This window comes from Rhinolophus sinicus, chromosome 16 (assembly GCF_057876585.1).
Source record: "Rhinolophus sinicus isolate RSI-liver-muscle chromosome 16, RSI-T2T, whole genome shotgun sequence".
Classification (NCBI taxonomy): Eukaryota; Metazoa; Chordata; class Mammalia; order Chiroptera; family Rhinolophidae; genus Rhinolophus; species Rhinolophus sinicus.
In genome coordinates this window covers 120,177,394-120,204,016 of record NC_142516.1, presented here as the reverse complement: position 1 = coordinate 120,204,016, position 26,623 = coordinate 120,177,394, and the positions used below count along the sequence as shown (strand labels likewise).

Sequence of the window (26,623 nt, the reverse complement as noted above, 5' to 3'; positions counted from 1 at the left end):
TAAGCAGGTCCTGTGACGACAGCGTTGGGCACAGTCTTCCCAAGGTAGGGTTCTGTGATTTCCTTCATCTTTGTCACAACCACAGATGACACTTCTTCTGGATAGAAATTTTTTGTCTCTGCCTTGTATTCTACTTGGACCTTGGGCCTGCCAGCATCATTCGCCACCATGAAGGGCCAGTGCTTCATATCAGATTAAACAGCATCATCAAATCTATGTCCAACAAGGCAACAGAAATCGTGTTGGTGAGGTTCACTGCAACTTGATTCTTTGCGGCACCACCGTTCAGTATCAGTAAAGCTGACATAACTTGGGGTGGTTCCGTTTCCCTGATCACCGGCAATTACTTCCACTTTTCCGTGCTGGAAGACACCCACACAAGAGTCTTGTCATCGCCAAGATCAATGACTACTACAGGTCCTTTAGACATGGTTGCACAGCGTTCTGGAACTTTCATTCTCGCTCCCGTTCTGTGAATGGCCCCAGGGAAGGCCAGGTGGTGCTGAGAAAGCCTGTACCCAAAGATTTCTTAAATGGACACAATAAGTATTACCCATAAAAAATGAGAAATTGGACTTCATTAAAATTTAGAATTTCTGCTCATCAAAAGACACCAATAAGAGAATAAAAAAGCAAGCTACAGACTGGGAGAAGATACTTGGAATACATATATCTGACAAAGGGCTTTTAGTCAGAATATATAAAGAATTCCTTCAAACTAAGAAAAAATGGGCATAAGACTTTAACAAGCACAAGGAAGGAAGGAAAAGGTCAATAAACTGTTCCAATGCATTAGTCATCAGGTAAATACAAATTAAACAATAATGGGGTCCTATAAAAACTCAACAAAATGGCTCAAATAAAAAAAGACTATCAAGTGGAAAAGTACCAAGTGGAGAAAACTAAAACTATTATAATTTGCTGACTATCAGTGGATACAATGACTTTGGAAAACTGGGTGGAAGAATCTCCAAGGCTAACTACCCTATATGCAGCTACCCTGTAACCCAGTATATATCCAAGAGAAATGAGTGCATTATACTCATCAGAATGTTCACAACTGCTTTATTCTTAATGTCCAAAATGTGGAAACAACCCAATATCCTATTCTTACCATAGCATACTACCGTGTTTCCCCGAAAATAAGACCAGGTCTTATGTTAATTTTTGCTCCAAAAGACACATTAGGGCTTATGTTCAGGGGATGTCATCCTGAAAAATCATGCTAGGGCCTACTTTCCAGTTAGGTCTTATTTTCGGGGAAACGGTACCTTAATGATAAGTGCAAGAAATCAGACACAATAGTTCATACTATTCGGTTCTATTTATAAGCAGTTCAAGAGGCAAAACTAATATATGATGAAGTCAGAATAGTTGTCACCTGGGGACTCAATATTGTCTGTGAAGGGGCATGTTGGAGCATTCTAGATAGCTGCAATTTTCTGTATCTTGATCTGAGTTTGTGATTACGGTCAGTATGCATTTTTAAAACCCTATTGATACTTCAGATCTGTGCTGTATACTTCAGAACTGTGCAGTTTACTGTATGTATACAACACCTCAATAGAAATATTTTAAGTGGTTTAATCAATTTTTTAAAAGCTGAAAAATGAACTTTACCTAAAGGTATGCCGGTAATATCTGAAATCCCCTTCATTTCCTCCTCATAAGGGCCAGGAAAGTGTTCAAGTAGACCAGGCTGAAAACCAAATAAATTAACAATCAGTCCACCTAAAAGGTTGCTTTGAGATTTGGTTCTTTTACATATAATTTATTCTATATACTGCTGCCATAACAGGTGATCTGTTATTTTTAAAGATACTTTTACATCATGTAATTCTTAAAGATCTATGCAATACTCACTGTAACTCTTGCTTTTGTATCCCTAAGCTCATTTGTTCTCAGGTGATTCTCAGATTGTTTGTATTTCACCCTATTCTCCAGAGATAGGGAACTGGAATAATTCCACTTGGATGACCTTGGATGACCCACGACACAGGACCATCACAACTAGCACTCCTTAGCTCTACTCAAACTCACCCGTTAGCCACTGGCACTACTCCCTCATTACTATTTCCTTCCCACACATCAAAACATACGTATTCCAGTCACTAATGAAACCTTTGGTCACGGGTAATAGCTGATCTTGGGCTTAGATGCATTACTGCATTCTGTTAGCAAACAAGGACACACGGGCAAATTCAACTTTTATCATACTGGATATCATACTTTTATCCTCAACTGTAACTGTGCACTAACAATGAAATCAAGATTTAAGCTCACAGCCTCTTGCTAAGATAATTACTTAAAATGTCCAAGTCTCATTTTTCACCAGGTTGCTATCTGTGTGTAATGTGACCTAACTAAGCACATTATGTGATTCGCTAGGAATTCAAAGGACTGTACAAGTGGGATAGTACCTTCAACTTAAAAACAAAAATGACTTATTGAACATTTATTAACCATTTATTACATCCAGGCGCTGTGCATAACACACAGTATGTCACTGAATCCTCAAAACCATCATAGATAATATATTAGGAAATTCTCCCTGATGAGAGAGCTGAAGTTTCATAGGTTAGGAAACTTGTCAAACGACACAGCTAGTATGTGACTGATCTGACCTTAAAACCCAATGTTTAAAGGCCACACAAAACGTTGTCTGATTACAAAGGCTTTGCACCCCTTGCATGCGGTTCTCCCTGCTGACATGCATGGGGGGGCCTGGAGCATGTGGAGATGGGGGACTCTGCTGCTGCTGCTCCTGCCAACATGTATTTGGGGGGAGTCTGGTTAGTCTGACCATAAAGCAGAGCCTTACTCAAAGGCCCAGGGAGCAGAAACCTGAGGAAGAGCAGGTTTGGTGGTTGGCAGGTGCAAGTATTGTAGGAATGATATGCCCAGAGCATCCAGCCTGGAGAACAATAATTCTCAACTAGGGGTGGTTTTCTCCCCAGGGGAGATTTGGTGACATCTAGAGACATTTTTGGTTAACACAAATGAAGGGGTGACACTGGCGTCCAGTGGGTAGAGGCCAGAGATGTTGCTAAGCATCCTACAATGCACAGACAGCCCCCACAACAAAATAGTATCCAATCCCAAACTTCAGTAGTGCTGAGATTAAAACACCTGCCCTGGGACCTGGTGTCCTCCCCAGTCCTTTGCACCCTGCAGGCCAGTGAGGGCCCCAGAGTCAAGACTGGAAAAGGGTGATGAGGCTCTCTCAGGGTGTTCTAGGGGCCGGGCCCTAGATTTTTCCATGGGTTCCACCTAAATGAAAAAAAAGGGCTGAGAAATGGAGTCTTCCTGCATGAGCAGGAAGAAAATGAAATGGTTTGGTAAATGCATAACCACAAGGAATACACAAGGCAAGTGAGTTTCAATGGTCACAGCTACAAAAAGACTCCATGAAATATAGGGCTGGCTGAGAAAAATCTTTAGATACTAAGTCCTGAGATACTAAGGCAAAGTACTTAAGAAAAAACCCTAATTTTCAATAGTGAACTTGCAAACTCAAGTATATATAAGAGGAAGAAAATGCCGTACTACCAGATGAAATATGTGTATTTTGCCCATTGCTCTGTAAAATTGTCCATACTTTTAAAAAACATTACAGAGCAGTTGCCAAAATATGCCATGCTATTTTATGTCCCGTTACTCTAATATTACCAAGTCCCAGAATTTTAAATCCCTCTGAAGTTTTGAAAGCAGTCTAGAATAAATACAAACATGTCCAAACTCCTTAGAAGAGGTATCAGTATCACACAGCCTTTTCTGAACTGTGTGTATGTGTGTGTGTTTAAAATTTATTATGGGAAATAATAGTCCTTACCAACTTTTGATCCACTATCTGCATAATTTTTCCACTTGGAACAAATGCATTTGCTATATCCTTCATGGAATTCACGATCACCTTCAGCTGAAAAGTCAATCAATTAATCAATTAATTAATAAGAAACATAAAGAAGTGTTAAGATTAATATTAGTATAATGAAAACAGATATAGACCTTTTGATTTATCCATATGTATTTAAACAAAATAAGAGTGCTAACTGAAAATATTTTCAATTAACGTATAAACATAATACATCTTTAACACGATTAACTAGTTAGATGAAGGTACATGATACAGAGAGAAAGAAACAAAGTCAAAGGCTAGCGAAAGAGCAAACTACAGAGGAATGACATCTTTTCATCTATTATCATTTATTGTAAATGACAGAAAAGTATCCAAAGTCCATTCTTAAAATACTTGGTGTGTAATTTCATGAAATGTACATTTATAAATGCAATTATATTCAGTAATGTCAGAAATAGGAAATTTAAGAATCATAGCGGGGTGGCCGGTTAGCTCAGTTGGTTGGAGCATGGTGCTGATAACACCAAGGTTGCTGGTTCGATCCCTGCATGGGCCACTGTGAGCTGCGCCCTCCTTAAAAAAAAAAAAACACACAAAAGAATCATAGCATACCGCTGGTGCCTTTTCAGTGATCAATTCTTGCCATCTCTTGTAGGGCGGTAAATCAAGATTTATGGTGTACCACGGAACTGGACCCCTGTAGCTGTAATGAGAGGTGTATCATCTTGCAATGTTACAAGCATTTTTCTGATGGAGGTGAGATCATTATATCCATCTGGATATGTTATAGACATATTCTTAATAACAATACAGAAGTTAGTACTCAAATCAAAATTCGCAAAAGCTCATTTTCCGGTGCTTCTGTGCTATGCTGTATATATAATCATAAGAAGTTTCAGAAATCTTAGAATAGAATTATACATTCTGCGAGGTTAGTGTGAACTGGTGATATGAGAAAGAATAAGTTTTGGCTCTCAAGTATAACCTGAATATCACCACTAGGAAATACCTGCCTTTTTTTCCCCCTCCTATTCTCTAAGCTTGGGGACTTCTTTAATTGGTTTCCCAGTCAGAATTCCCTCTTAGTCCAACACTATTGCCAAATCATTGTCTCTAGTGTTGGCTTCAGTAAGGTCACCTTTAAGAACCCAAATGACAGCATGTATTAGCTTCCCATGGCTGGTTTCAAGAACCTTCACTAGTCACTCAGCCATCTTACCGTTCCTACTATACTTCCTCTCTTCTCATTCTTCTGTAGTATGTCCAAGCCAAAGCACTGTTTGATCATACCCATTTCCTAACTCCCTACTCATCAACTTACATGCAGCCATTTCTGCTAGGAGGAGACAGCAACACCCACGCCCTTCTCTTATCAGCGGACCTGGGCCTTATTTCTGGTAGATGAACTTTACAACATTTCTGTCACTATGGAAACATTATCTTCCGGCACTTGTTGCTAAACTAAAATAGCCTCTAAGGGTGTGCCATTCAGTGACTTAACAGCTTAAAACTATTCCTGAAAATAGGCAGCATTTGCTCCATTACTGCTGTGCTCCAGAGAAGCATAAGGTGTATGTACTCTGATGTATGGGACGACGTTACCAGGCTGTTAAATTAAAATATTATCCAGACTTACATCTACAGCAGAGACAGGTTAGTTCCTAAAAGTCATGAGTTGTGGTCCTATTTATATATCTATTGTCATGAATAATTATTTGATTCTCTAAATAATGCCACTGAGCTTGGGTCCTGGGTGTATGTATAAAGTTTTATGAAACTGTTAACCAGCAGCCACTTGTGTTATGATTCAGACTGAAAAGGAAAACACACTTAATTTTGGAAATATACATTTAAACAAAATCACAATGAATGTTTTTTTCCTTCTCAAAGCATTTTCAAAATGCCAGTTCCCTAGTAGCTGATATCTATATTAAATACTACAGTACTTAACTCCTAGAAAAAACTTTACATAAAGACAAATTCAGTTTCTGACCGGTCATAATTTAACATGTAAAATTCTGTCCCACGATTCAGTAATGATTTTCAGTAGCAGGTGCTACTGACCGCCTCCCCTCCCCGCCAGTGTGCATTTGCATTTGTGTCTAACAGCAATGATAAATGAGTGGCCTCTTGAAGCTGTGCACATAGGTGGCTCTGTCATATGACCTGTGCTCTACCTGAACTCCAATAAGCCGCTCCTCCCCTCATAACAATCAATACAACCCAAACCAGGGCCCTAGATCTGCCCTAAATTCCTGATTCTTTTTCAGTGCACAGCCTCAGTAGGCTCAAGAACACCAAAAAAGAAATGGAAAGGAAATGAACTCATTAGAGCAGAGGATTAAATTAAGTAAGGATGGGGAGACCCAAGAAACCTCTCTATAATAAAGCCTCCACTAATCAGAATTCTTTGAAAGAACTGTTAATCTGATTAACAAAATTATCTTAATAACTAACACTCAGCCATGATCCCATACTTCACATTAAACATTTTTATAAAATATCTCAGTATTGAACATCTGCACCTCAATTTCCTAGACAAATACACAGTATCTACCTTATGAGGGCAGTGAGGATTACTGAGTGAAATATGCAAACACTACTTAGCAGGACTGGTATTCAATGAATAGTAATTTCTATAGAATATTTTCCTACTTTACAATAAACACTTAACATGACATTGTTTTTGAGACTTAGCATCTGCGTGCCCAGCTCATAATCAACATTAAGCACTGACTGGACCCACTTGGCTCCCCAGGGGGTTTAGAAACTAATCCAAGTGACACACACACCTATACAAATAACAGAGCAGATGCTGAGCACCAGTGAGCAGTAGAAAAGAAATGCTAATGGGATACAGATGGGTTCAGGGGTGCTCTGGTGCCAGTCCCTTGACCTCCATCACTGAAGTGACTGGTCAAGCTGGATAAACAGGTGTTTCTTTCCTGCCTCATGGTTGCCCAGGCAAACCTCCAGAATCTACACACTTGATTAAAAAGGATGACCTGAAAGGTACAGGAGGATTGGTTGTCAATCAAAGGTATATGAACACCACACTTTTCTTCCACATCTCGAGATCCATGTGTAGTTCAGAGAAGAGAAGGATCAGAACGGAGTTGAGGAGTTCTGGGTTGGGAACCGACTAGCGAGGTAGGAAGGAGTCCAGCAGAAATACCATTTTTTACATACCATTATATGAAAAATACTTATATAATGTAGATGTATCAGAAAAATGTGTTTATTTGTATATGTGTGTGTATATACACTTGTATGTACACACACACATTCGGCAATTTGGAACCAGTTAAAACAAAGTAGGGAAGATTTGCTGGGCAATCAATTCATAGACACATAAAATGCACATAAAAGAGAGAAGGAAAAAAGACTAAACGTGGAAGGTACTCATTAAATATTCCATGAATTGGGGCAGTGAGACCAGCCAAGAGATTCACACAATCAACAAGGCACTAGAGACTAATATGGTGCCAGTGGTGACAGAAAGGACCTCGAGAGAGCAAGCCATTAGAGAGAAGGCTGGAAAGTGCGCGGGCTTTAGAATAACACAGACATCGATTTCTTCAAAATTACTTCCTGCCAAATATTTGCCTCTTTCTTTAGAAAGGTAAGTAAATCAAAAGAATTCAATTTATTCTAGTTTTACTGTATCTGGAACAGAGGCTGTCCAGGACACATAATTTAGGCAAGTGCAGTACAAAATATGTAATTGGAGCACTACAAAAACCAAATGTCATCTTGATATCACTGGTTAGACTTGCATTCTGCCTTCCCTTACCCCCAACAGGCTACTATCAGCGGGAGGGAAGAGCAGGGCCAAAAAGATTACCCTTCCTTATACCTTTTCCTTCTTTCTACATCCTGGTACCCTCTGGGCTGGTGGGCTATTCTTAAGTCTTTCTCACAGAGCTATGTAGCCACAAAGGATCTGAAAAGGTCATATACATACACCTAGACTAAAAATATTAAATGCTAAATACACTAAAACATGATATTGGCCCTTCTCTTATGTTTTCCAATCCTGCTTTTCCCGATAGCTTTGATTATCATGCCAGGGTTTATTTCTTGAATGTTTCACATATAAGACCCTGGACTTTTTTATTTCAACCTAATCTGGTAGTTGATACTCAGCCACCACAGAAAAACACAGGTCAGCTCTGCATTTGTCAGGATGAGTACAGTGCTTACTGGTAGAAGAATTTAGTGGAGAATAGAAATCTTCTTTTCTTTTCTATTTTGACAGGCTAGAAATGGACATTTTAAACATGGGGTACTTTCATATTTGTCCAGGGTCTTAGTCAAATGCATAATACACAAACCTGAGGGAGAAAAATTTTTGTCTTTCTTAGGATACAGGGCATGACAAGTTTTTACTCACTATCGTTATTTTTATGAGATCATTACATAGGAAAAAATCTCCCCAAAGGTTAAACTGAGTTTTGATCATTTGATGGTTACTCACGTTGGTCCAGAAGGAGGGTAGGTTGATTTTCTGCAGTCCTCCGTCCACTAAAAAACAAAGAAAACGTAACATTTCAGAAAATAACAAACTGAATAGGCAATTTTCAGAAACAGTTAAAGTTTGTGACGACAAAATCAAGTAATGATTTGCCCTTTTAGACCATTTCAATACCTCTTAAAAGTTTTCTCCTCCCACAAAAATTTCTAAAATCTCAAACTTAAGTGCATTTTCAATCTCAATTCAATTTGCACTAGTTCCTGGTGTTGTAATTAGGCTTCTCTACTGCAAATATATTGAGTGAAGAGGACATGTAGGAAAGCAGATGGAAAATGTTTGTGTTAAAAAGGTTGATTTGTCATTAAATTACTTGATAGGATGTGACGTCCCTTGAATTTATGAGCTAACTCTATTGCAATAGAGATGTGTATCCCAAACCAGATTTTCAGGGCACACTATCCATTGCTCTTCATAATCTGGCCATAATTTACCATCCCTGCCACTCCCCCTATTATGTATAACCACACACAAACATATCCTATGATCTCTCATCCTTGCATGCCTACGCATGTGCTGTTCCCACTGCCTAGAATGCCCATTCTCTACATGGTGAACTCTAGGCTTTAATTTCTAAGATCCAGTTCAAATGCTGCCTTTTTTTGTGACGTCTTCATCTACTTACCATATGAAAATAGTCATCTCCTCCTCTATACACCCACAGCATTTGTACACATCTCCATTACCATATTTATGACATTGCATTATAATTATTTGTTTGTGTCTCTCTGCACTACCAAACTCTGTGCTCCTTGAGGTAAGGATGGCCCCCAACATTGAGGCCACTGCTGAGGCAATGGATGAACCAGACAGCAAATTTGTGTGACAATGGAGCTCTTACATCTTGTTTTAACTTTTAATAGCATGGGAAGTGTATAAAGTAGCTTGACATTACATGTGACACAAACACTAATTGTCAAAATAACTTTCTACAGTATAAATTTCTCACATAAGTGTTGTTTTGCCTTGTAATTTTAGGTTGGTTTTATTAAGTAATAGTATCAAGTATCAAATTGTCAATCATTAGAATTTAAATTATATACTGTGTAAATCATTACAATATAAAGTATTACATATTAAATATTAATTTGACAATTCAGTATCAACTTAGCAAAAGCTAATTTCCAAAGCCACTCAATGTTCAATAATAGTGGTTGAGGGTGGTTCTTCTTGTTTAGAAAAATTTCAGTCTCAGCCCTGGGCTCAAAAATCACAGTAAACCTTTAGTGCTGCTAACCTATCTAACTGCTGTGTGGGAGGGGATTCAGCATCTATTGCTTACAAAAATTCACAGCAATGATGATGGTTAAGTCTATGAGAGCAAAAGAAGTTCACTGTTGACATTACTAGTTCGATAACACATGACAGACTCAAGTATTTTCCATAAAATACCTGCAATCGATACTATAATAATGATAAGCTTTAAACATCGTGCATTTTCCCAAGTTCTGTACATTTGTCCAACTAAGCCTTTTTTTTGCTCCACATATATATCTCTATATGTGTAACAACTGTCAGTTGCACATCATAGCAGAGTCTACTTTAGGTCTTACTAAATGACTGAATTCTCAAATTCTTTGAAAACATCCTTGCCTGTAGTTGCTTCATACAGATTATTCATAGAGACTAATTCTTTACTCTTAAACTTGGTGTTGATGCTCTAATAAGTATCAATAACTGATCAGTAACTTCAAAAGCCAAGAAAAACAGCTGGGAATCGTTTGCCTTGTTCTTTAGTTGATCTTAATATTGGCGCCAATGTCCTGGGCAACTGTTCTCATCTACAGGCTAATAGTGTAGACAAATGTTCTCAGGACACATTTCTTCTGCTGCTGCAATCAAATTCAATTTTAAGTCATCACTGGAAAGTGGCTTTCCCCCCTTTGCTAACCAATGAGCTCCTTGGAGACTTACTTTGGTTGCAGCCTCATTTTACTTTTTTAAAATTTGTAGATAAACTCTGCTGTGATGAGACACTCCGCTTTACATTTTCTTCTTTTTCTGATCACTTTTTTCCTATGGTTTGGGAATATTGTGATGGGGATCGATGATGGGCATCTTGTAATGTCACATTTATTGTCTTCTTTTACCACAATTCTAGTGTCACTGCATAATAAACAATGCTTTGCCATCTAAATCATAACAAGATAATCCATACTTCACTTTGCCTCATGAGAACATTTTCACATTTTGATATGATAGGTTTGCACCAGTAATTTTTTTTAAAGAGTAAAGTAACACAGTATATTGATACATGTGGCACTTAAAATGTTGCTGAGTTATCTGAAGTGCCCGAGCAGCAGTGAAAAGCCGTGAGTGCACCGTATACAGGCTCTCTTGAAACAACTCAAAGATGGTGGTCCTAAAACAGCCACAAACAATAAGCAAACGGACAAGTGTGGCTGTGTTCCAACACAAATCTCTTTATGGGCACTGACGTGTGAATTTCATATACTTTTTACATGGCACAAAATATTAATCTTCTTTTGATCCCCCCCACCCCCCTAACTTTTTAGAAATGTGAAAACCATTTTAGCTCACAGGACTGACAAAAACAGGTGCAGACTGGATCTGGCCTGCTGGCTGCAGTTTCCTAACCACTGCTCTAGAGTACCAACACCCATACAAGCGGCCTTTGGTCTTGCTAGACTATTTATTCAGTTTCTTCAGAAGAAAACCCTTTGAGGTAATGAAACCCTTTCAGAGGAAAACCCAGAGAGAGAGAGAAAGAGAGGAGAAGGAGAGAGACTGTGTGTTTAGTTTTTTGCCCAGCAATAATGCCATACACAGTTCTGTATGCAGAGGTCAGGATGGGGGCGATTTTCTGTTTATTGGCCCCTCATTTAATTCTCTTTTCATCCTCATGTATTATTCTTACTTTCCAAAATAACTGCTACTGTGAGCCAGAGCACAGAATGTAAGAACAAAAGAAAAAAAAATCAGAAACTATGGGGTAAACTGTAGTCATTAGAAAAGTATGGTCCCAACTAGAGAACAGTCTCAACTAGAACAGGAATTCAGTAGGTTTCAAGAAGAATAGATGTCAAAAATGTTGAGAAAATAAGTCAGAAGCTGAAAAATATACAAGATATAGTGATGGTGGCATAGGTTTGGTTTCTTCTATTGAGATAAAAAGAAAAGAAAGCAATTAGAAACTCCAAGGGAAAAAAATCTGTATAGAAAACGCATGATATAAATATAAAGCAAACTAAAATGTGGTACGAATATGAGTATTTGATAGAGAATATATTTGAATATTCATTCAGTGCCATTAGTTTTGGCTTTAGACTTATAGAAAAGGAAATGTAATCATAGTACACTGAGCAATGACCCCTATTTACAAATCTACTTCTTTAAACACTGTTTACTGTTTTTATCTTTTAAAAGGAGACATACAGACGAAACATGAGCAACTTGATTATAGTTATAATTATGTTATTAATGTTTACTAAGCAATAGTAAAATATATAGAATGGAAGAAGAAAATGGAGAGAAAGGTAGAGGGATCAAGGATGTCTACTTTCACTGCTTCAATATTGTGCTGAAGTATCTAGCCAGGGCAATTAGTCAGGAAAATTAAACAAAAAGCATCCAAATTGGAAAAGAAGTAAAACTGTCTCTCTCATTTTCAGATGACATAATCTCATATAGAAAATCCTAAGGAATCCACTAAAAACTTTTAAAAACGAATAAATGAGTTCAGCAAGGTTGAAGGATACAAGATCAATGTACAAAAATCAATTATATTTCTATACAGTCGCAATAAGCAAACTGAAAATGAAATTAAGAAAACAATTTCACTTATAATAGCATCAAAAGAATAAAATATGCATGAATAAATTTAACTGAAGATGTGCAACACTTGTACACTGAAAACTACAAAACACTGAAGAAAAAAATTAAAGACCTAAATAAATGGAAAGACATAAACATTCATACATCGGAAGACTTAATACTGTTAAGATGGCAGTACTCTCTAAACTGAACTACAAATTCGATGCAATACCTAACAAAATACTAGCTGGTTCTCTTGCAGAAATAGACAAATGACCCTAAAATTCATATGTAAATTCAAGGGACCCAGAACAGCCAAAACAATCTTGAAAAAGAATAGCAGATTTGGAAGACTAACACTTCCTGATTTTAAAACTTACTATCAAAGCTACAATAATTAAGACAGAGCAGTATAAGCATAAGGGTAGACATAAATCAATGAAATACAAATGAGGGTCCAGAAATGAACCCTCACATTTATGCCAATTACATATCATATATTTGATGAGACTTGTATTTAGAATATATAAAAATCGTACAACTCAATTAAAAAATAGGCAAAGGATCTGGAGAGACATTTCTCCAAAGATGTTAAGCTAATAAGTACATGAAAAGCAGCAACTAGAAACATCATTTGCCAGGAGAGAAATGCAAATCAAAACCACAATGAGATACCACTTCACGCCCACCAGGATGGCAATAACAATAATAAAACAAGTGCTGGCCTGAATGTAGAGAAATTGCAATCCTCATACGCTGCTAGCGGGAATGTGAAATAGCACAGCTGCTTTGGAAAACAGTCTGGCAGTTCCTCAAACAGTTAAATATAGTTATCATGAGACCCAGCAATTCCATCCCTAGGTATAAGCCTAAGAGATATGAAAACATATTTGCACACAAAAAATTGTGCACAAAAATTCGTAACAGCATTACTCACAACAGCCAAAATTGGAAACAACCAAAATTTCCATTAACTGATGAATGGATGAATAAATTGTGATGTAGCTATACAATGGAATATTAGTCATAAAAAGGAATGAAGTACTAAAACATACTACAATGTGGATGAACCTTGAAAACATCATGCTAAGTGAAAGAAGCCAGTCACAAAGGACCAGGGACTGACTGTATAATCCCCTTTATCTAAAATGTCCAGTATAGGCAAATCTATACAGACAGAAAGAATATTAGTGGTTACCTAGGGCTGAGGGGTAGGTTTCAGGATAAGGGCTTTTTGGGTGGTGATGAAAATGTTCTCAAATTTATTGTAGTGATGGTGGTGTAACTCTATAAATATTCTGAAGCCATTAAATATGTAATTTTAGTGGGTGAATTGTATATGAATTATATTTCAATAAAATTGTTAAAAAAAGAAAAAAAGAAAGATATAGAGAAGATTGTTGAAAGCAAGCACATTTTTTATCCACCAATGCCTAAAGTTGATTCAGAAAAATTCAGCACAAACACATTATGAGTAGCAACATTAATAAAGATACCCAGGGGGTGACAGTATAATAAAAACTTTCAGCACCCAATATGACATGGGCAACCATTAATCAAACCAGACTGAGCTGCCAACAACTAGAGTTAGATTCTGGTTAAATATCACCCGAGTACAAACAGTGAAAAATGTTTGTTTCTAGAGAAGGAGGATGGAGTAGAAGGAATGAAGCAGGAGAATGTTGGTTTTCATCACAAGCCAGTCTATATTATTTCATTTTCTTTAACTATTACACTTTGCTACAAATTTTAAAATATTAAAATTTAAAGTAACATGACTTCATTTACATTATGTGGAAGACTTTCAGACAGTGATTTTCTGACATTTTTTAAATGTGTTTTTAACTGCCATTATCTAAAATTATTTGTAAGTAACAACATATAACTGCAATGGAGGCAACATACTCTAAATTAACTAGTCCTTGTTTAGTAAAGTTGGAAATGGACACCAAAAAGAAGTGTACCTAAGAAAGTCTTAATTTACAACTACTGATTTTCCAAACCCATAATTTAATAAGAGCCATTATTAACTTTAGAAATTCAACTTTTACTTCATTCTAACTTATTCACCGTAAGATTCTTCTAAATATCAGAACTTTTGGTTTGTTTTGGATTTGATACACAAAAATCCAAATGCCCTTTTTCCAAATTTCAAGTGAGGAATAGAGTGAAGAAATAAAATGGCGTCACTATTGTCAAACTAATGAGTTACTACAATCAAGTAGGTTCAGGCATGAAGAAACAATTCTGTTCTTGTTTTAACCAGCCTGGGGACTTAAATTCTTGAATTTTCCAGTTGTGTCAATGCTTGGATATACATCAAACCTCCAGAAAACCCCTCTGATTACCCCCCTGAATGGCTAAGGAAAGAATGTATATGTATTCAGATCACCAGTCATCTAGAAGATCACCATCTCAGACCAATCCAGAGGCTAAGAATACAGGCTGATTCTTCTCAAGAATGTACTTTTTACTATAAGAACTTTCAGTTTTTCTTTCTTCTTTGGAACACTGGGTATTGCCTAGAGTTTACGGTTTACAAACCCTAAGATTTTAAAATAAATCTTTATCATTTATTTCTAGCTCAAGCCTCCAGACCCTTTTTCACTTCATTTGACACAAGTTATCAGGAACTTTAGGGTCATGTTATGGATGCAAAGCCCAGCTCCATTAGTGATTAGAGGGTTACACAGCGGATGACAGACCCAGTTTCTAGAGCTCCAGTTCCAGCTTTCCCTGCTCTCTCTCAGCTTCCCACAGAGATAACAATAAAACTACTGACTCAGTTGAATTCCTAACAGGAATCTGTACTTCCTTCAGGGCTTTTGATGATTACTAGAATCCATTTATTTTTTACAAGACAACTGTGAGGAAAGTTGAAAGTGCTCTGTCATGTCTTAGGAGAGAATGCAACATGCCCCAGAGGTAAGAACGCAACCTAGCTGTCACACATGTAGGAGTCTAAGGTCCACAAGACATTTTACTATGATAACACCGGCAGCAATATATAAACATGAATTATATAGACATGATATCTACTGATACCTGGCTGTAAGAGCGAAAGGTAAAGAAGTCATTTTAAACAGGTTAGATTTGGGGCTAGAGTGGAGACAGCTACGTCCTCATCTAAAAGGGAGACTCCTATAAGGAAAAACAGCATGAAAATCTATGTATAGACTTGAAATAATTACAATAAGCTCATTTGTTATTTAAAATTTCTTACTGTCTCCAAATTTAACTGCACCTGGTTTTAATTTAATAATAGATAACCTTATCAAGATAAGTAAACATTTAAATAGATAAGAGGTAAAGATTATAAATAGATGACAGGATAGGAATATTATGTAGTGTGCTTGGTATACTGTGCTACTCCGCCGCGGGAATAAACAGAACCAACTTAGGATCTCAATTACTCTTTCTCACATGGTCTCTCTCATTTTTGCTTCCTATGGCCAGAGGAAGTGGTGAAAAATCTCTGTAAAACATTTTGTAAACAGTTTCTGGGTCAGTGAATTCTCTAGTTATTCTGGTTATTTGATAGGAACTTGAACCTCTTTGAAGTTAATCAGTCTTTATGTCTTCCCCACTCATTAAGAAAAAGTAATTATAGAGCTACTGGACATACTATATTTAGTAAAGTAATATATAAAGTGAAAATTCTTTCATTCATGATGTGAATGCTACACACCTAAAAGAAATGACATAACTCACACAGCTCCTTAAATATGAGGCCTGCAGAATTAGTAAGAACCTCAATGAAGAGACTACGAGAAGTTCAGAAAATCCTGTGTTTGTCATATTCACACACTAAGAAAAAAGCAATGAGAGATCATTTAAAGAAATTACATAGCACACACTAGTGTTTATACCATCAGAAAAGAAGCTAAACAATTCTAACAATTTTAATTCAATCCTTTAATTCAACAACTATTTTAGAAATAATATTTTTCTTAAAATGTTCTCTATGTAAAACAGAGTAGATACACACCTACTGAATACTAAGAAAGGGCATGTTTCTTGTAAATATAACAAATTCAATTCAGCATGCAAAGTTTTTCATTTGTTTGCTGACCTTTGATGGGGTGGCACCCTATTAAACTAGGAATATTTAGGTAAAAGGAATGTGAATAAACCTTCCATGAGGGCAGGGACCTTTCTACACTGTTCATCGACCCATTCCCAGCATCTGGAACGGAGTCTCACACACAGTAGGCATGCAAAATGTGTTGACTTAGTGAACAGATTATACTTGTGCGTTCCTTCCTTTGGAGAACTAGCGAAAAGCAGATGCACTATAATAAAAGTGGGCAGGCCAGATGGGGTTTATGTGATTTTTGGAAACTTTGTGGAAATCATTACTAAAAGCTGATTTAGTAGCAAATATTAGCAATGCTACTACTCATATGAGAAGATGATATATAAACATAAGGTCAATTCAGCAATTAATTACTGAGCCATTACGTTTCATTTTCACATTTTAGAAATCTGCTCAGATTTATTACTGAGAACAGTCATCTCTCCCGCTCTGATTCCTTTCCTTCTGATCACTCCTCAGCCTACTGCAATCTATTATCTGCCCCCAACACTGCTCTGGCCAAGGTGACGAAGGCCCTCCAGCTGCCAAGCACAACTGACACTTGACATCTCAATGGCATTCAACATAGGTAACCTGTCCTACTCTCTCTGAGCTTCCGCAGCACTCACTCTCCCATTCTGGCTGCAGCTTTGTCAGTTCTTCTCTACCCAACTGACACATTCATGTGTGGGTCCCTTGGCCTTTGCCTCGGCCTCTTGTTTTGTTCTCTTCCTATATCCTCTATCTGATCAATGTTCACCTGCTGCAATGGCTTCAAATAATATGCCTAAGACTCCAAATATCTTTCTTCTCAGCTCCAGTCCCAAAGGCATGCTGGATATCTCGGTGCCACCTGAAATTCAACATAACCAGAATGAAAATGCTCTTCAATCTTCCACCCCCAAACTCTTCCCTCCACATAGTCCCTGGTAGTGATGCCACCATTCGCCCAGCTGAGCACTTCAGAAAGGTGCCTATCTCTCATCCTCATGCAATCCTTCGCTCTGCTCATTCTACCTAGTTTTCTCTAGAACCATCCACTACTCTCCTTCTCCACTGGCATCACTGTCCTGGGAGTCACCCTGGTTTCATCCCCCGACTACTGTCCTTACATCCATGCTTGCTCCCTTCCAATCCAAAGTGATCTTTTCAAAGTGAAAAATTTATCTTGTCACATCTTGTTTAAAACCATCCAATGGCTTCCCAGTGTTTTCAGGACAGACTTCAAAATCCTTAACAAGGTCTACAGAGCCCTGGATGACACCATCTCCAGGTGTCCTCCAAACTTTTCTTGCACCACTCTCATAACCACCATCTCTTAATAGGTTTTTTAATAGAATCAATATTAAAGAATGACTCAGGAAGACCTTAAAATATGCCATATTCTGAAAAGCCTCAAAAACAAAATAAAACAAAACCCACATACATTCCATATCAAATGACTTTTGTTTATAATTTAAAGCCAGGCCTCATTATTCATTTATTGGAAGTCGTTTTGAAATATCTTTTGTTATTGTGTGGTTACAAACAATTTATCATATTAAATGATTCAAAGTGAAAAACTGCTTATTCTTGTCAGAGACTGAGATCACTAAATTTCTGTGAGGAATCAACAATCCTTTCAGCCAATGGCTCCCAGAATTTTCCAGATCAGTAAAAAAAGTAAGAGGGGCCCAGCACCGGGGAGTCCAAATTTTTATTCTCCCAAGTGGAAATGTTAAAGCAACACAAAAACCCACACAGATAAAAGAAAGAACACTTTAACAACAAAAATTGGAAGGCCATAAAATCAAAATAAAAGCTAACATTCTAACTTAATAATTTTAATTTTATGCCCTCATTTTTCTCATTTCATTAAAGACTTGTGAAAGCAATTTCCCAAACTGACACCACCAGTAGCTGGACTACATTTTGACAACCACTGATCTAGATAAGAACTATTAAATTCATGGAGACTGTTAATTCTTCTTGTTCTAAAAACATCCTTTAAAATACTTTTGCTTGAAAAAAGTAAAGCAGTGAGAAAAAAGAAAATGTATCCCCTGACATCTGAAACTTCTCTGAGGTTTTCAACTAGACCTCAATATTATCACAAGTTGGTCTAACATTCACAGCCAGGCCATTTCTGCTCTCCTGTTGGATATAACCAATCTCACAGAATACCTACCTCAGTTAAGCTTACTCAGATAAAATTAGACAGGGCAAGGCCACTCATGATTCTGTCTAAACACAGACAAAACAGGGGTACTGTGCAAACCACAAAATATCAAACATCCCCTTCATTTGATAAATGAATGACTGTTTCTTCTTTCCCCAATCATAGAATTGTGCCTTTTTTTTTCCAATTTTTTTTTTTTTTTAAAGAATTGTGCCATTTTCTAAAAGCATTCAACCTAGAGCAAACCCTCGATTCCTTAGACCTACCTCCAAATCGCACAACCAAAATCCTAATCATGACATGGGTTTTTCCTAATGCCCTTTATCAAGAGACCCCACAGTTGGCCATAGTGTGCATTCTCCCTCACGCAGAGCAATAATTGTTCAATTACAAGTGTGTTTCCTGGTGGATTTGGCTGAAGGGCATTGATTTGTATCAAAAAGTATTCCCTACCCACAGTAAAGCAAACTAATTTTATTTGTCCTTATACTCTTCCAATCCTTGTCTACATGTACATACTGTGCAGTTTTGTTATTAAAATCAACTGTGCAAACTATTTTGTATTATATCAACTTGTAATGCATACTAACCCACCATTTTATTCTTAAAGCAGTTCTCCTTAGACAAATAAAAGAATAGGAGAAAGCACACCTTGCTCCCAGAGTTGTCAACATTCTGCTTAAGCTATTCAAGATCATTCTGATCAAGTCTGAGATCAGAAACGGACAAGTTCCTCTTTTCCCGATCAGTTGGCAAAGACAAATGCAGTCTTGTTACTTGTAAATAAGAGAATTATGAAAGAGCACCAGACTGGGCGTCAAGAGGCTTGAGTTTAGAAATGCTTCAGTAAACAAAAGTGTGACCGCTGGCTAGACATCTTCTCAGTCTACTCCCTCTTCTGTAAAATAAGGAGTCAGGCTGGTCCCTCACTACCTCTTGCAGTTATCAAGTCTGTGTTTCTGGGACTTCCTTGTGGGGAAAGAGCCACAGGACACGCGTTCACATGGGGAAAGAGCCATGGGACAGGCGTTCACATGACTCGGGGTGAAGGCCACAGCAACCACATGGGGCCTGTCTGGGCTGCTCCCACTGCTTTGCCTGGGGACGCCTCAGCGTTTCCCAGGGCCCTCGGATCCTTAGCTGCAACAACCTCAGCACCTCGACACCAGGCAGAGAATGCCAAAGTCATCAAGCAGTCGCTGGAGTTATGTACACCAGTCGAGTGGACCTTTTTCTCTCAACAGTTCCGGATGCACGAGGCTGGAACTGGTAGAACAAGAGTGATCCCCTAAATTTGGGGGTGTAAATCACAACCACGATTATGCAGAGATTAGGATTTCCTAAAAGGTTTTCTTGTTACTGATGTACTGAGTCAGTCCGGGGTGGGGTTCACCCACACTCCTGCGCAGGTAACCACAGACCCGGAGCAGGTGTTCCCCACTCCACGCCGACCCCCGCCCGCCATGCCTGCACCTGTGCCCTCCCTCCCCCCGTCCCCGGCGCGCCCCTCTCAGCGCCCTCGGATCGAGCTCACCCACCGGCGGCACGTGCTGCGCAGTGGCACAGGAGACCGCCACGGTCAGGAGGACGAAGTTTAAGAGACTCCGGCCCAGCATCGTACCAGCCGCCAACGCCGCAACAAGACACTTGCAGGGACCACGAGAGGAGCCTCCTGAGCTCAGAGCAGACCGCGCCCCCCGCCACCGCGTGACCGGCGACCAGGACCGCACCATGCGAGGTGGGGATGTGAGCAGAGCGTGGAGGAGACGGGGCGAGAAGGTGAGGGCAGGGCTTTTCTGTGTCGCGGAAAGGGAACAAGGAGCCTTCCCGGATGGAGGCGAGGTCTGCAGGAGGAACCTGCAGGATGGGAGTCAGCGCTCGCGTTAGGACCGTGCTGTTGGACAGATACCCCCCTCCCCGCCGGCAATGGTTGGGCCGAGCCAAAGTCCCGCCCCCGCGGATGCCGTGGAGGAACTTCTCTCCCCGGTCTTGCCCTGCCGAACTTTGCACAACCCTGCGCAGCCCCCGGAGTCCTGAAGGTGGGGGCCTCCTCACGTTCCGGCCGCCGCTGACACGAAGGCGGGAGATCCCGCTCCTCTCCGGGCCTAGTGCCTTCTGTGCAGCGTCACCAGACCGCCCAGGACGGTCTGCGCTCAAGCCACTCGGTGCCGAATGCCCACGAAACGGACCCGACTTAAGAGTCTCACAACGCGGGCCCAAAACGCGACCCCTACCCATCTTAGTCCTCCGAGGAGAGCAGGCCAGAAGTGGGTGAGGTTATTAGTGTCAGGGGCCAAGAGGGGGGATAACCTAACCCCCACGACTACCCCAGGCCGTGAATTACCCATTTAGGCTTTCACTGCAGAGCTGACAAATCACAGAATTGAGGCTTCGGTTACTTGCGCTTAGACACAGGTGGAATGACCAGGCAGAACTGCCACCCTTCCTCACTGTGTTTTCACCTACTGAAGGGCTTTAGGTTATCAGAGTTGAGCAAAACCTGGGAGAAGGGTAGCTTCAGCTGCAAAACAAGTACATTTACAGATGTATTTGCTTGGCATTCGTGCCTTCTATGGAAGCTCTCGCTGGAAGGATGAGTTACTTTAAAGTCCAGCAGGAAATCATACTCTCTGGGTTCCATTGTCTGATTGAGTCTCTTTGACATTCCAAATGTTTTTGTAAAACCGTGAATACTGGCACCAACATTTAATATATTTATTTTTTCGTGTGTGTGTGTGCGTGTGTGTGTGTGTGTGTGTGTGTGTGAAATTGCAATTTTACTCATTTATATTGATTGCTTAGAAAAATAATCTTGGAGATTAGGAAATGAGAATTTGATGTTTAGGGGTTTCTTTTCTAAACTTTTTTTTTGGTAGATGACAGCATTCCTTTTTGAGGAGGAGGAAGTTTGACTTTTGAAACATGTCATATGATTAAAGTGGTTCCTACTTAAACAGTAAGCAAGCAGATCATAGAAATATTCATTATTTCAAAATATATTTACTGTCGGCCTACTATGTGTCAAGCATTTCTCCAGACACTGAGGATAAGCAGAGATAAAAAAAGACAGCATTCTTCCCTCAGGAGATTTACAGTCTAGATGAGAAATGGACAGCAAACATCATTCATAAAATTCATATAATGTTAGAAGGCAGTAGATGTTATAGAGAAAAAGCAGAGTAAGGGAGATCAAGAGTGGGAGAGTCACCATGTTAAATATGACGGATAGGATAGGCACTGTTGAGAAAGTGACCTTTGAGCAGAGGTCTGAAGGAGGTGAAGGAGGTAATCTTGTGGATGCCTAAGGAAGAGTTTTCCAGACAGGGAGCAGCTGGTGCAAAGGCTTAACTGTGAGAACATGCCTGGCATGTTAGGCTAAAGCAAGGAAGTCAATGTGGGTGGAGCAGAAGGAAGAGGAGAAAAGAAGTAGATGAAATCGAAGAGGTAAGATGGGGAGGGCAGATTATATTGGCCATTGGAGCCATTATAAAGAACTGGGTTCATTCAGGGCAAATATGTAATGTGTAAATAGGTCAAATTATCTTGGACCTTAAAATAACTGTCAGAGTAGAGGATTCCCATCTTTTAGTACATAAAATAGCTATTTGATTTGAAGGTCATTTACCTCAAATACTACTGAGGGCACTTTAAACATGTTACTACACATTTTTTCCTCTATGAAAGGGTATTAAGTGGTAGCCAGGTTGTTGTGGCAAACTCAGATCCTTTATGCAGAAAACTTGTGTCAATTGGCATAATATTCTTAGGCACAATTTTCTTATAATTTTGCATTTAACTTTCAAAGGTCTTTTATATACTGTTGATTCTATTTTCAGGCAAATTAAACGTTTAAATATACTACCCTAAAATTATACCATTATATGCATTTTTTTCTTAAACATACCTTTTTTAAAAACTACTCCATTTTTTAATACTAGAAATGTACAGAAAGCCAAGGTAAGACATGTGGCCATAGGAAATTTTGCCATGGTTTGCGGCATAACTGACATGTTAATGGAAAATGGTATTTAAATGTACAAACGAATGACTGTGTTGGCGGGAAGGGTGGTTCAAATACTACCTCCACAGCAAACATCAAGTATAAGACTTGGATAACCTGTTTATAAGAGTCAGCATTAGTAATCAAATTGTTTATCAGAATAGCTGAAGTTCTTGGCAAGCTGTGGACCTTTTCTAATCTACCTAACATTCCTAGGTTCCTGAGGTGGAGACTTGATTTAAAATCATTGCAATCAAATCACCCCACCCTAAATGAAATCTACCACACATAACACCACATTATCCAGAACAGGTATGACTTGATTTATAAAACCGGATATTCAAAAATTTGTTCAAGAAGATCAAGAAATACAGAGATGGTATTTCAGTTCTAAAAACAAACATTTACAAGAGTATTTGCCAATGAGTTGTTTAATTTTAAAAAAGCCTTAGTATTTCTAAAATATAATCTGAGTTTCAGAAATAGATTTTTGCCCATCTTTTTAGGAGAATAAAAGTTGTAAAAAATGGAAAATCAGAGGTCACACAAAATTGTTACATGATTCTCTTTCTCCAGTAGATTTATCACACTAAGAGTACGTGCTTTATATTTTACCCTTCTGTAGAAAAATATGTTAAATCATTACCTTCAGCTCAAGGCATTACACTACACACCTACAAATTTAGTGCTCACATTTAATCCAATTATCTCCGCATCTTATGTGGAAATAAAATAATTATTTTAATTATCTTTCCCTTTTAACTTATCTTTCTGTTTCTTTGTGGAACATTTTTGATGTCTTAATTGAATCTCTGACATATTAGAGTTTGAAGAACCATTTATCCCATTTCCACTGTCTTTGATAAGGCATATGGTTCTGACGTGGAAATTACTTGTCAACTGAGCTCAAATCCAATAATCTCTATATCTTTTTGTTGTTCTGACTTCATATTTCTGCATTGTTTCACTTTGCATAAACCATTATAGTTACCTATATAATGCTCCAACCAGTTGCTTCTCATATAAGTTTGTGGTAAGTTCATGTATTCTCTGAATAAATTTTGAGCACTTACGCTAGGTGCTGGGCAACTAGTCAACAACTAATCCCTGCCCTCTTGGGGCTTTCAGTCTCATGGTAGAGAATAATGAAGATGGAGGAGAAACTGTAAATCAAATGAATACTTGAAAACATTCAATACACCTAACTAATTATGCTATATGCTAACCTCTGGTTTAATATTGTGGGTGTTTCACCAACCTCAATTCCACTCCATTATGTGATTTGGATGAGCCATATCCTTATCCTTAGTCTTACCTCTGGAGGTGGGCCCTGGTTGGCCTGACATTTAAGGTTACCCTAGCCCTCTTGCCCCAGTGCTTAACTTCAGTCTTAGTCATTTGGACTCTTGAATCCAATATGCCATGGTTCGAAGCTCAGGGCTTTTGCTGTATGCTTGAGGCACTTGTCTTTTCTTGCAGGAAAGAGTAAGCTAGTAGTCCCCATTACTGCTGGCATGCATGCTGTAAACTTGAAGGGATGCACCTAAGGATGAATAGATACTGTGGACAGCACAGAGGAGAGAGATGGAAAGAAACTGGGTCATTTGGACATTGTTAAGCTGCTAGATCAACCGATCGCAGATTCTGTCGAAAAACCAAACTCTTCATTAACGTGAGCCACTACTCTTTACTATTTTCGCTAGGTCATGTTGGTTTGCCTGCAAGTTGATTTATTGTACCTGAGAGCATCTTAACAGATGTACACACTAAAATAGGTATTTCTACCTTATCAAGACCAGAGTGGGATTTATTGTAAAGCTATAACACTTAAGTTTTAAGACCTTCCTTGCTTGTACCTCTTCCAAGCTTTCTACCTAATTTTATACTTGTAATTCTTTTCCTTAAAAAGGACCATCCAAATTGTATGAGCTGCAGGCCTCACAAAACCTGGATCTACCATCAGCTATTTTGGGTAGAAAACTTCCACCTTTCTCTCCAATCCCCTCAATTCATGTCTCTTTAGGGGAGGAGTGACTTACCTAATTAGTAAATAGCCGGAAGGGTTACGGCACAAGTGTGGCCTTGCCTCTCTGGCTCTCTCATTCAGACCTGCCTGCCCACAGTAGTAAGCTCACTGCCGCAAGCCCTAGATGACAAAAGTGGCAGGGGAAGTAGTTGCCGCCTTTGACCACATCTTCCCAAATTGGCACCTCTCCAATAAATTTTTTAAATGCTATGTTAACATGATGGCTGCAAAGATTCTGAAGAAAGCATCACAAAAGGCTGACTCTGGGAGATGTGGAAAGAAGGTAGTCAAGGAATGGTGCCTTCTGTGAGTATTTGCATCTGCTGCCCTCCAGCCTTACCCTGCCCTCAGTTTATTCCCCTTCATGGTAGAAACTGGCTGTGCCCTTGGGAAGCAGTTTGCATTTGTCAAGTGACTGTATGAATTCATCCCAGAGGAGAAAGAGTTGGGACCCACATCTGGACCTCAGGTCCAAGCTGTTTCCTCTGTTCCATCTTAATCAGCAATCAAGCTGATATTGATACCCATCTGATGACTGTATATATTTCTCAATTATTTCTCAACTTGGAATGATAAGGAGAAGAATTATCATTCTGAAATGACAACAGACGTTAGCAATAGCAATTATAGTAATAATGTATGTATGAAAAGTACTAAATGACCAACTAAAAGTACCAAGCCGATCACTAGATGTTTATGAAAGATACACATGCCATAAAATACGAATTCCTGCTCTCAAGGAGTTTACAACTGGGAAAGAAAATAGCACTAATAGATATATATCAACTTTTAAAGCTGACCACAATTCACACATACTAGGTTGAACCATATGAAATTGCCATTTTTCTAGGTTAAAAAGTAGTTGACTCTCGGCACTCAATAGCCAACCTAATGTGACCAACATCCAACACAGTCACAGTTATTTGACTTGACTTGGAAGCTGGTGCCACCACACTGTAGATCTCTGTAGACTTCTGGTGGCTCCTGCTTCCCCTCACACTTTGAAGATTTTTCACACCTGGCTCATTATCACTGTTTCTGACATGAGTACTGTCAGCATTCTTGGTGATTGAAATATCCACAAAGACAGTCCTTCCAATATTCCCGTTTCTCGACCTCTTGCAATGTTCTTGGCCTCTGTTTTACCTCTGATACCCAATTCCATGATCGTATCTTACACATCGCATCTTACTTCATTTAGCTTTGGAATACCACCCTTTTTTGATTCTCCTCTTTGTCACTGGCCACCTCTTGAATAGCCTCTGTTGGTTTTTCCTCGTTAGCTGACCTCTCTCTGTAGGTGTGTCCCAGGGCTTAGTCTTCAGATGTCCTTTTTTTTCCCTTTACCTATGCTCACCCCTTATATGATGTTATCCAATCTCATGACTTTAATACCTTTTCTATATTGATGACTCTTAAAGTTATGTCACTAGCTCAGACCTGTCCCTTGAACTCAGACTCTCATGTCTAGCTGTCTTCTCAACGTCATCTACTTTGGATAGCAAATAGGCATCTTAAATTTAGCATGACTAAAAATGAACTCTTTTCTTTCTGTTCCAATCCACACTGTCTCTTTCTCAGTCGTCCCTATCTCAGTAAATGGCAGTTCTATTTTCTAGTTTGCTTACGCCACAGATCTTAGTTACCTTTGACTCTTCTCTTGCTTACCACACACCCAGCACACCGATAATTCCTATCGGCTCTACCTTCAAAATATATTGTTTGCAGAATCCAATCACTTCCCACCACTTCTACCTCTGCCTTGTTCTAAGTTACTCTCATCTGGATTGTTGCAATAACCTTGTAATTGGTATCCCTGTTTTGCCCATCACCCATCTAAGCTTCACATAAATCAGGTTAGTCCTCTCCTGAAAATCCTCCAGTGACTTCCCACCTTATTCAGAATGAAGACAATGTTCTTACTACAGCCTATAAGGCCACTTATGATCTGGCTAGCTTCCTGCTACTCTCTGATCTCATATCCTACCAGCTTCACCTTTTCTCATGGTGCTTCAGCCACAGTGGTCTTCCACACTGGACTTCGAACAAGTCAAGAATGTCCCATCTGAGGAACTTTGTATTTCCTGCTCCCTCTCCCTGGAATGTTCTTTCCTAGATATCTATATGGCTTACAAAAATGCTCAAATAGCCCCCTATTAGGCAGGCCTTCCTACATCATCGTATAAAGTCTACGTCTCCA

General features: G+C 39.0%; 1 protein-coding gene across 1 annotated transcript in view; it reads right to left on the bottom strand.

Moving 5' to 3' along the window:
• ASAH1 (N-acylsphingosine amidohydrolase 1) overlaps positions 1-20,280 on the bottom strand; it is a 31,082-nt gene extending 10,802 nt beyond the window's left edge. Inside the window, exons 1-5 of the mRNA XM_019738009.3 lie at positions 19,936-20,280; positions 8,337-8,383; positions 4,472-4,562; positions 3,833-3,919; positions 1,621-1,699 (exon numbers count right to left, since the gene is read on the bottom strand). Of these exons, the coding sequence (XP_019593568.3) occupies positions 1,621-1,699; positions 3,833-3,919; positions 4,472-4,562; positions 8,337-8,383; positions 19,936-20,130 (499 nt within the window). The 5' untranslated portion in view covers positions 20,131-20,280. The remainder of the gene's footprint in view (positions 1-1,620; positions 1,700-3,832; positions 3,920-4,471; positions 4,563-8,336; positions 8,384-19,935) is intronic.
• Positions 20,281-26,623: the final 6,343 nt, after the last annotated feature.